The sequence below is a fragment of the Ornithorhynchus anatinus genome, chromosome 2, assembly GCF_004115215.2.
Source record: "Ornithorhynchus anatinus isolate Pmale09 chromosome 2, mOrnAna1.pri.v4, whole genome shotgun sequence".
Taxonomy (NCBI): Eukaryota; Metazoa; Chordata; class Mammalia; order Monotremata; family Ornithorhynchidae; genus Ornithorhynchus; species Ornithorhynchus anatinus.
Genome location: NC_041729.1, coordinates 62,134,316 through 62,145,103, shown reverse-complemented (window position 1 = coordinate 62,145,103; position 10,788 = coordinate 62,134,316). Strand labels below are relative to the sequence as shown.

Below are 10,788 nucleotides of genomic sequence, written 5' to 3'. Positions count from 1 at the left end.
TATAGTCTAAGTAGGAAGGGAGTATTGAATCCCCATTTAACTGATGAGGAAACAGGCCCAAAGAAGTGAAGTGACTTGCCCAAGGTCACACACAGAAGGCACTTGGCAGAGCCGGAATTATAACCCAAGTCTCCTGATTCCCACGTCCATGTTTTTTTTACACTAGTCCACATGGGTAGAAAAGCAAGAGTTGATTGACTTAAAGCTATTAGCGAGAAGTTTCTGTTTGTTGTGGAGATGGATGGGTGACGATTGGAGAGGTTTGAGAAGTTGACTGATGTGGACTGAAAGGTTTTGTAGAAAAATGATGAAGACATCAAAGAGAAGCATGGACTGGATTGGGGAGAAACATGAGGCAGGGAGGTGAGCAAAGAGGCTGATCCAGTAATCGAGTCAGGATATGACAGGTACTTGGACCAGTGTGATGGCATTTTGGAAAGAGATGATTGGTGAATTCTGATGATTGGTGGATTCTGCAGATGTTGTGGCTGAAGAAACAATGGTGACTGGCTGAATATGGGATTGGAAGAGAAAGATTAATCAAGGATATTGCCAAAGTGAAAGGTTTGAGATAAAGGGAAGATGTGGGTGTTGTCAATTGGGATGAGTCAGGTGAAAGAGAGGATTTGGATGGGGAGATGAGGAGCTCTGCTTTGGACATGTTGAGCTTAAGGTGCCAGGGGGACATCCAGGTAGAGATGTCCTGAAAGCAGGAGGGAAGGCAAGCCTGCAGAGAAGGAGAGAGGTCAGGGCTGGAGATGTAGATTTGGGAAACATCCACATAGAGATAGTAGTTGAAGCCAGGGGAGCAAATGAGTTCTCCAAAGGAGTGGGGTGAGCATAGAAAAGAACCCAGAACTGAGCCTTGAGGGACCGCCACAGTTGGGGGGTGGGAAGACAGATGGGGTGGGAGAACCAGGAGAGGACAGTGTCAGTGAACACAAGGTTGGATAATGTGACCACAAGGAGGTGATCAACAGTGTTGAAGGCAGCAGAAAGATCAAAGATGATTAGGATGGAACAGAGGCAGTTGGATTTGACAAGAAGATCATTAGTGACCTTTGAGAGGGCAGTTTTGCGGAATGAAGGGGGCAGCAGACAGATTGCAGTGATTCAAAAAGAGAACTGGAGGAGAGGAAGGGGAGGCAGTGGGTGTAGACTACTTGTTCAAGGAGTTTGGAGAGGACTGGTAGGATAGAAATGAGCTGATAACTGGAGGCAGTCATGGGGAGGCAGTCGTGGGGTCGTCAAGTGTTGTTTTTTTAGGATAGGGGAGAGATGAGCATGTTTAAAAAGAGTGGGAAAAAAGTCCCTGGAAAGAGGATGGTTGAAGATGGTGGTCAGGGAGGGAAGAAGGGAGGGGGCAAGTGTTTTAATAAGATGCAAAGGGCTGGGATAGGAGGAGTAAGTGGCCCCCAGCCCTGGGAGTTGTACCCCTGAAGGGTCAGAGCTTTAAAGTCTCATGGAGAAGGTGCTCCGAAGCAACAAGTAGAAACCTAAGCTCTGTGGGGTTAATGCCATAAAGCAAGCAGGTCCCCAGAGGCAGCAGGTTCCGCCTCTTGCCTCTGGTCAGGGAGGATGACACAAGGCTACAATGAGGAGATAATTAGAGCAGCAATTACACTTTTATTGCCAACATATTAGAGGAGATGCATTAGTCACCATCCAATCGGCGCTCTCTACCAAGGATGGTGTCAACTGAAGAGAACCAAGCCAAAAAAGCAGGGTAGCTCAGTGGAAAGAGCAAGGGATTGGGAGTCAGAGGTCATGGGATCAAATTCCGGATCTGCCACTTGGCAGCTGTGTGACTGTGGGCAAGTCACTTCACTTCTCTGTGCCTCAGTTCCCTCATCTGTAAAATGGGGATTAAGACTGTGAGCCCCACGTGGGACAACCTGATTACCCTATATCTACCCCAGCACTTAGAACAGTGCTCCGCACAAAGTAAGTGCTTAACAAATACCAACTTTAAAATATCAACTTTTTTAACCACAACAACGTACCCACTTAAGTACACCTCCCTCCCTTAGGTCCAGTGATTGCCAGTGTCTTCTGCTACTGGTCCTGTTCTCCATCTGTGTTCTGTATTCAGTTCATTTGGTGTGATGATTTCCCTCCTCTCTATGGGTTATTTTATCTCTTGGTCTCAACTTGTTTCAACTAGGGCTTGCAGTGGGTTCTTACTTCCATTACTTCTGTGCTGACTTCTCTTCTTTTGGGGGTCAATACTTCTCAAGCCTAGCTTTTCTTCTTACACCTGGCCTTCCATTTCACATTCTTGTCTGCTGCAGCCTTGGCATTCCACCTTCCATCCTCAGATAGTCCTTCCTCTGTTAATGCTTAAACACTCATATCCTCCCTTGTCAATGTGTACTCCTAATAGTAATAATAATAACTGTGGTATTTCTTAAGTGCTTACTATGTGCCAGGCACTGTTTTAAACAATGGGGTAGATACAAGATAACTGGGTTGGACACAGTCCCTGTCCCTCATAGGGGTCACATGTTTAATTCCCATTTCACAGATGAAGGAATTGAGGCACAGAGAAGTTGTGACTTGTCCCAGGTCACACAGCAGATGACAAAGCAGGGATTAGAACCCCGGTCCTTCTAACTCCCAGCCCATGATCTATCCGCTAGATCACACTGCTTCTCCCATACTACTGCTGCAGTAGAAGGGGATAAATTTCCAAAGCAGGCAGGCTATCTCCTCCCGGGAGACCATCAGGAAGAATGAGAGAGTGGGTGAAGTTAGGTGAGAACTGGAGAGATTTTGGAGAGCTCATAGTAATAATGATTGTGGCAATTGTTAAGGTCTTCCTATAATAATATTGATGGTATTTGTTAAGTGCTTACTTTGTGCCAAGCATTGTACTAAGCACTGGGGTGGACACAAGCAAATCAGGTTGGACACAGTACCTGTCGCACATGGGGTTCACAGTCTCAATCCCCGTTTTACAGATGAGATAACTGAGGCTCAGAGAAGTGAAGTGACTTTGCCCAAGTTCACACAGCAGACAGATGGAGGAGCTGGGATTAGAATGCATGATCTTCTGACTCCCAGGCCTGTGCTCTAACCTCTATGTCTATCCTCTCCTATGTGAGACGCACTGGGGTAGATACAAAATAATCAGGTTGGACCCCATCCCTGTCCCACTGGGTCTAAGTGGGGAGGGAGAACAGGAACTCTATTACCATTTTACAGATGAGGTAAATGAGGCACAAAGAAGTGAAATGTGGTATAATTGTGGTATTTGTTAGGTGCTTACTATGTGCCAGGCAGTGCACTAAGCAGTGTAGAGAGGCAGTGTGGCTCAGTGGAAAAAGCCCAGGCTTGGAAGTCAGAGGTCATGGGTTCGAATCCCTCCTCTGCCACTTGGCAGCTGTGTGACTGTGGGTAAGCCACTTCACTTCTCTGTGCCTCAGTTACCTCATCTGTAAAATGGGAATTAACTGTGAGCCTCATGTGGGACAACCTGATTACCCTGTATCTACCCCAGCGCTTAGAACAGGGCTCTGCACATAGTAAGTGCTTAACAAATACAAACATTATTACTAAGCACTGGGGTAGATACAAGCAAATCAGGTTGGATATAGTCCCTGTCCCACATAGGGGTCACATTTTTAATTCCCATTGCACAGATGAAGGAACTGAGGCTCAGAGAAGTGAAGTGACTTGCCCAAGCTCACACAGCAGACAAGCGGTGAGGCCAGGATTAGAACCCATGACCTGCTGATTCCCAGGCCAGTGCACTATCCAGTATGCCTTACTGCTTCTCATATGACTTGTCCAGGGTCACTGAGCAGGCAAATGGTAGAGGCAGGATTAGAACCCAGGCCTGGGCTCTTTCTACTAAGATACACAGTTTTGTGCCTGATTATTTTATTTTTTTTACCAAAATAAATAGTAAGGGTATCAGAGGTGAGAGAGGAAAGAGGATCATGGACAATGTCCTCCCCTAGTTCTCATCCTATCTCTGGCCACTCCTCAGTCTCTTTCACAGGCGGCTTCACTTCTGCCTCCCACCCCCTAACTTTGGGAATTCCTCATGGTTCAGTTCTGGGTCCCCTTCTGTTCTCCATCCACACCCACTCCCTTAGAGAACTCATTCACTCCCAAGGCTTCAACTACCATCTCTATGCAGATGATTCCCAAATCTACCTCTCTGGCCGTGATCTCTCTCTGCAGTCTCTCATTTCCCCTGCCTTCAGGACAGGTCTACTTGAATGTTCTTCAAACATGTCCAAAACAGAGCTCCTTATCTTCTCACCCAAACCCTTTCCCCCACCAATTTTCCCATCATTTGTAAACAGCACCACTATCCTCCCTGGCTCACAAGCCCATAACCTTGGCATTGTCCTCAACTCGTCTTTCTCATTCAATCCACATATTCAGTGTCACCAAATCCTGTTGGTTCAACTTTCACAATAACACTCAAACTTACCCTTTTCTCTCCATCCAAACTGCTACCCCTTATCTTAACATCCTAACCTGCCTTGATGACTACATCAGCCTCTTTGCTGCCTCCTGTCTCTCTCCACTCCAGGCCACACTTCATTCCGCTGCCTGGATCATTTTACTAAAAACCTTTCAGTCCGCATCTCCCCACTCCTCAGAAACCTCCAGTGGTTGCCTGTCCACCTCCACATCAAACAAAAAATCCTTACTATTGGCTTTAAAGCACTCATTTTTTGTTTGGGCTCAGCTGAGTTTTCTGGGCAGGTCCTAGTGACCATGGCTAAATTGGGTACCCAAACCACACAGTGACCCAAGTTGGGATCTCAGCAGCCCTTCCGAGCGGACTGGAACTGAGAAGTACTGAAGCAGAGTTTTGCAAAATGCTATTTGAAGCCATCAAAGTTCAGATCTGCCAAGGCCAAGGCCGAGGATCCCATAAGCGGGAACTGGGGCCTGGGAGTGGGGGCCATGAGGCTTCCCGAAGGCCTTGCTGTGGGGTAGTGGCTGGAAAAAGTGGTTCAGTCTGAAATTACCTCCCCAAATGACAGCTTCCCAGCTTTCCCTGAGCTTCCCTTCTACCCAGCTATCCCAGTCTAAGCAGAGTGTGTCTCTGGTGAGCAGACAGCAGTACAAACACACATGCACACACCACACAAACACAAACACCTACAAATTTCTCTCTCTGCCCTCCTTCCCCAGCCCCATTCAGGAAGTTTCAACTCTATAACTTCTCTTAGTTTTTACTTCAGGAGAAGTTGGGCTCCTCCCAGGGCGATGTTGCAGGGTGGAGGCTTCCTCCCAGAATGCCCCAACGGGTTCTGGGAAGTGTTTGCAGGAGCAGCCCCATGGGGACTGTAGTCCTGTTTCTCTGCTTCCTACCCCTCAGCCCTCCTAGCCAGATAGCCAGGGAAGCCCATTTCAGGGATACTGCTGTGACCCCAGGATTGAACCCTGCCCATCTAGGGCTTCTGGCTGGGACTGACAGCACCCCCTAGCTCCCTGGGGTCAGCAAGCAGTCCAACACCAGGACTTGGACTGTGCTGGAGACAACACTGGGGCTGTCCCTTGGTGAGGGAGGCCAGAGAGACAGGCTCTATGGTCATCCCAATGGGCCTGGTGATCACCGGGCCTGGCCAGTGGGGAGGGAGAGGAGAGTGGGAGCATGGACAAAGCAAAGCGCGGAGCAGGGCCCCCAGCCCCCATGAAGGTCTCATTTTCTCCTGCCTTCAGGACATCTCTACTTGGATGTCCCACTGCTACCTCAAATTTAACATGTCCAAAAGAGAGCTCCCCATCTTCCCACCCAAACCCTGTTCTCCCCCTGACTTCTTTTCACTGAAGACAGCACCACCATCCTCCCTGGCTCACAAGCAGCAATCTTCACCTTATCCTCTACTCATCTCTCTAATTCAATCCACATATTCGATGTCATCAAATCCTATTGGTTCAACCTACAATTGGTTGGTTCAATCGCTAAAATCCACCCTTTCCTCTCCATCCATCCAAACTGTTGATACATCCACTTATTCTATCCTGCCTGAATCCCACATCAGCCTCCTGGCTGACCTTCCTGCCTCCTGTTGCTCCCCATTCTAGTCTATACATCACTCTGCTGCCCAGATCACCACCGCTTTAAGGCACTCAATCATCTTGCCCTATCCTATATTGCTTCTCTGATTTTCTATTACAACTCAGCATGTTCACTTCTAATGCCAACGTACTCACTGTACCTTGATCTCATTTATCTCACTGCCGATCCCTTGCCCTCATCCTGTCTATAACCTGAAACTCCCTCCCTCTTCACAGCTGGCAGAACACCACTCTCCCCACTTTCAAAGCCCTTCTAAAGTCACATTTCCTCCAGGAGGCCTTCCAGTTAGGCTCTCATTTCCTCTACTCCCTCTCCCTTGCACTAGTATCCATTCCATTTAAGCATGATATTCACCCCGCCCTCAGCCCTATAGTACTTAAATACATATCCAAAATGTATTTATTTATATTAATGTATCTCCCCCTCTAGTCTATGAGCTTCTTGTGGGCAGGGAATGTGTCTGCCAACTCTGTTATGTTGTACTCTCCTAAGCATTTAATGCAGTGCTGTGCACAGAGTAAGTGGTCAATATACACCATTGATTGCTTAAAGGACACTAGTTCTTCCGAGAATCCCAGAGCCCCTCCCTCTCCTGGACTGTCACCCCAACATCCCCAGGGTCCTCCCCAGGATGGGACGAGGGGCTTCTGCCTCTTCCCCTCCCCAGAAGGTACAATGGCCCAGGGAGTTGACCCCCTCCATCAAACGCGCGAGCGCACACACACACACACACACTCACACATATAGTCCTGGGGCAGGGCTTGGGGGCAGCCAAAGGGCGTGCAAGTTCGGGGGGAGGCAGCTGGGGTGCATGGAAGGAGCAGAGGCCACCGATAAAGAGTTCTCTTTACTGTCTGTGACCCATCCCAGCCCTGGGGGTGGCTGCCCATGCCCAGCATTTCGGCTCAACAGGTAGAGGGAGGCAGAGACACAGGGAGTGGCAGTGGGCAGAAATATGGAGGGAGTAAGGCAGCAGGCACAGACACAGGCATAGAGAAAGGACAGTGGCAGGCAGAGGTGTGGAGGAAGGGTGGCAGTGAGCAAAGATGGAGAAGGCAGTGGCAGGAAAGATGTGTGGGGAGGGCTCCAATGCCCTTAGTGGTCACACTCCATGTCCCAGTCAGCTAGGTCGTGTCCCTCGCAGTGGTGACTCCAGGGGTCCCTGCAAGGGAAAGTCACTCATTGGGCCTGTACCCTGTCTCCCCTCAGGCCACCTGTGGGCCTTCTCCTCTGTGCCCCATCCAGCCAGTATGTACCCAGCCCTCCGTTGCACCTCCTCCCACCCTGCCTGGGCCTCCAGGCCCCTGTCCATTCTCACCAAGCATCTGAGTCACTCGGATTGTCCATCATGATCTTGGCACAGGCGATGTCATTGCTGAGATCCGTGTCCAGCAGATCTGGAGGGGATGGTCAGGAGGGCCATGTCCACAGGGAAGTGGGAAGAGTTGGGGACGAGAGGTCGGGGTGTGCTCCCACCTCCCCCAGTAACCCTGTGCTGCAATTGGCCCAAAGTAGGGGGCACAGGTGTGCGACTGGAGGGGCTCTGATGGCAGGAGCCTGGGGGGCAAAGGATGGCTTGGTGTGGGAGGGTGGGCAGCAGGAGATTGGGGCAGGGGGCTCCTACCTTGACAGTCCATGCGGCAGCGGTTCTCAGACAGGCCTTCCCCGGGACTGCACCACTTGTGGCCCCGGATTTGGAAGATGCCATAGCCCAGGCTCCCATCAGGCAGCCTGAACACGGCTTCGGTGTTGAGCCCGCTTCCATGGTGAGCCAGACACAGCCCTGCAGAGATACCAGCGGGGCCACTCCGAGACTCACAGACCACGGGACAAAGAGAGACACAGAGCAACCAGAGAGAGGGAGTGCTCTCCAGGGACCCGGGAGGAGCGGGAAATATGGGCTGGGCTGGACAGTAACAGGATTCAGTGGTTATAATAGCCACAATGCTGGCCCATGTCCTCACGCTCTGGGTGTGAGTCCTGCAGGGTCCCAGGGGTCAAGGGGAGATGGTGAGTTCCACAGTCAGTGTGGCCTGGAGGGAAGGGTCAAGGGGGAAAGAGGCAGTTAGAGTGGGCTAGGCTATGGCCAGGGTGGGTAGGGCACTTACAGTGGGCGAGGCTGTGATCATGATAACCATCCAAGCCTCCTTCCTGCAGCGCATGGGCCAGTTCGCATTGACTCAAGACCACGGCTTCTGTGTCCAGGATGAAGGTGGCCAGCAAGCAGAGAAGGGGGCCCCATAGGCCTCGAGGCACATGGTGGAAGCTAGGTGACCCCCTCATCTCCCTGACAGGTTTCCAGACACTTATGAGCAGTTGTTCTTGGCCACAGGAGCCTGGCCTAATCTGCAGGAGAGGGAGGAAGCCAGGGCTGGATTGGACCGGGCTTGATTGGGCCAGAAAGGGCAGACATGTGTGGTCTCCAAGGCCCCACCGTTGCCTCAGTCCAGCCTGGGCCACCTAGACCAGATCACGCAGCCCTCACCCCCCCAGACCAGACCAATTGGCTCGGACCACTGGTCCCACACCACCCAGCTGGTACCAACTGGCACAGAATACTGGCCCCAAACCACCTGGCTCAGACCCCCAGCTTAAACCACCCTGCCCAGAACACTGGCCCAAGACCACTGGCTCAGGCTGTCCAGGCTGGAACACTGGCCCCAGGCAACTAGTTCAGACCACCCTGCCTGGACCACCTGGACTGGACCACCAGCCCCAGATCACTTGGCCTGGACCACCCAAACAAGACTACATGGCCTGGATCACCTGCCCCAGGCCTGGGCAAAATTCAGGGGTGGGGGTAGGGTTGTGGGCAGGAAGGCAGATGGTTTGGGCTGGGGCAGGGGGAAGGTAGGCTGGGCTATCCTGAGTGGGGGGGACTTGGGGCTGAGGAGCCCCAGACCCTACTCTCTAGCCATCTCCACCTCCTCCCAGCACCCCTGCCCTTGCCCTCTCACCCCAGTAGCTGCGAGACCCCGAGTGGAATGGACAACTCTACGAAAACATGTAGTCCCTGGCCCTCCTCCCCTCACTGCCTGGCCCAGCTCTGAACCCACGGGGCAGCCTGTGAAGAGAAGCCTGCGGGAGTTTCCATGCTTGCCCTGCAAACCCCTGCCCACTCTATGGGACCCCTCCCAAGATACGCACTGTAAGCAGCTGGTTGTGCCCCACCCACAGCCTTGGCCCAACCTCAGCCAAGCCAAAGGTCCAGTTCTGGAGTCTTCCTCCTTTCCATTCTTTCCTCCCTCTATGACCTCACAGGCTTCATTCCCCTCCCCTCCTCAATGCCCCCACAAGCAATGATCTTTGACTTTGGCTGAGGGCAACTTGGCTGGCCAATCACTGGCTTCCAAGGTCAAAGATCCAATCCAGGGGAGGGGATGGATTCTGACTCAAAATTTATACACCTGCACCAAAAAATACCAACCCCTCCCTCCCTCCACCAACCCAATCAATCAATCCTGGATATTCGATGTCACCAAATCCTGCTGGTTCCATCTTCTTAATATTTCTAGGATCTGTCCTATCCTCTCCATCCAAATTGCTTCTATGCTGATCCAAGCACTTATCTCTCCCACCTTGACTACTGCATCAACCTCCTTGCTGATCTCCCTGCCTCCTATCTCTCCCCTCTCCAGTCCAAACTTCACTCTGCTGCCTGGATCATTTTTCTACAAAATCATTCAGTCCACATCTCTCCACTCCTCAAGAACCTCCGGTGGTTGCTGTCACCCGTTGCCCGGGGATGGGTTCGTTCTGGAAATGGCACAGTGAGAGAGAGATGCCAGAGACAGAAAGGTTGAGTTTCATACAAAATTTATTCTGCAAGGTGAATTGAATTATTTAATTATTTTGGATGCAGTGAATTGAATTATTTGATTATTTTGGAGGCGGCAAATTGAACCTCCCTTTCGGGAGGAATATGTTTATTTAATGAGATTAGAGCTTCCCTTTTGGAAGGAATATACTTATGGTTTACTCGTGTGTGGCAAAACACCCAGGTCCCACCTAGGAGGAATTCAGTTATTGTTTGCTCACATGTGGTGAGGCGGCTAGATCCCACCCATGAGCATTTCCAACTTGGGAGAATTTGCTTATGCGTTACACACCCGTGGTGAAGTGGCTAGCTCCCACTCACAAGCATTTTCCACTTGGGAGGAATCCACTTCTTCGTTACATACTTGTGATGAAGTGCCTGGCTTCCAGCCCCACGAGCATTCATCAGGACACTCCCCCATCCCACAGCTCCTCACTTGGTGAAGGCAGAAAGCATCTCATGCTCTGGGCAGAGGTGACCCGCAACCAGCTGTTGCAAGTCTCGATCCACTGCACAGAAGGTCAGAGGCTGCAGGTACTTATTACCTGTGCTCCTAGGTTATTCCAGCTTCTGGCCTCAGTTTATCCAATCTCTGTCCTCCCCCCCCCCCCCATACATAATTTGATTGGCATAGGAGTGAGGAACAACTTCTCTATTCCTGGCTTGGGCTGTCAATTTAGCAGTTTTGGTGGTGGGGGCAACCAAAACTTCCAAGTTCCATCTTGCCAGCTGGGGCAGTCATGAGATAGCATTTGACCTTGAGATGGTGGGTACCCCGGGTTCACCTTGGGACAGTTGCCCATCCACCTCCACATCAAACAGAACTCCTTACCCTCTGCTTTAAGGCACTCCCTCTTCTATCTTAACTCGATTATTTCCTACTACAGCCCAGCCAGAACACTTTGCTCCTCTAACTCCAACC

General features: G+C 51.0%; 1 protein-coding gene across 1 annotated transcript; it reads right to left on the bottom strand.

The window, feature by feature from the left end:
- Positions 1-6,877: 6,877 nt before the first annotated feature.
- On the bottom strand, positions 6,878-9,282 carry LOC114806486 (lysozyme C, milk isozyme-like). Its single transcript, XM_039914871.1, has 5 exons — positions 9,197-9,282; positions 8,158-8,395; positions 7,674-7,832; positions 7,368-7,446; positions 6,878-7,211 (listed from the first exon to the last, which is right to left on the bottom strand). The coding sequence occupies exons 2-5, from the start codon at positions 8,330-8,332 to the stop codon at positions 7,145-7,147; spliced, it is 480 nt and encodes a 159-aa protein (XP_039770805.1). The 5' UTR covers positions 8,333-8,395; positions 9,197-9,282; the 3' UTR covers positions 6,878-7,144.
- Between the last annotated feature and the right edge of the window lie 1,506 nt (positions 9,283-10,788).

Excerpts from the sequence above, each read along its gene's own strand:
- LOC114806486 (XM_039914871.1), bottom strand. The coding sequence starts at position 8,332 with ATGAGGGGGTCACCTAGCTTCCACCATGTGCCTCGAGGCCTATGGGGC. Across the intron at positions 7,833-8,157 it reads TGATCACAGCCTCGCCCACT|GGCTGTGTCTGGCTCACCAT; the intron begins GTAAGTGCCCTA and ends GTATCTCTGCAG. Across the intron at positions 7,212-7,367 it reads CCGAGTGACTCAGATGCTTG|GGACCCCTGGAGTCACCACT; the intron begins GTGAGAATGGAC and ends TTTCCCTTGCAG.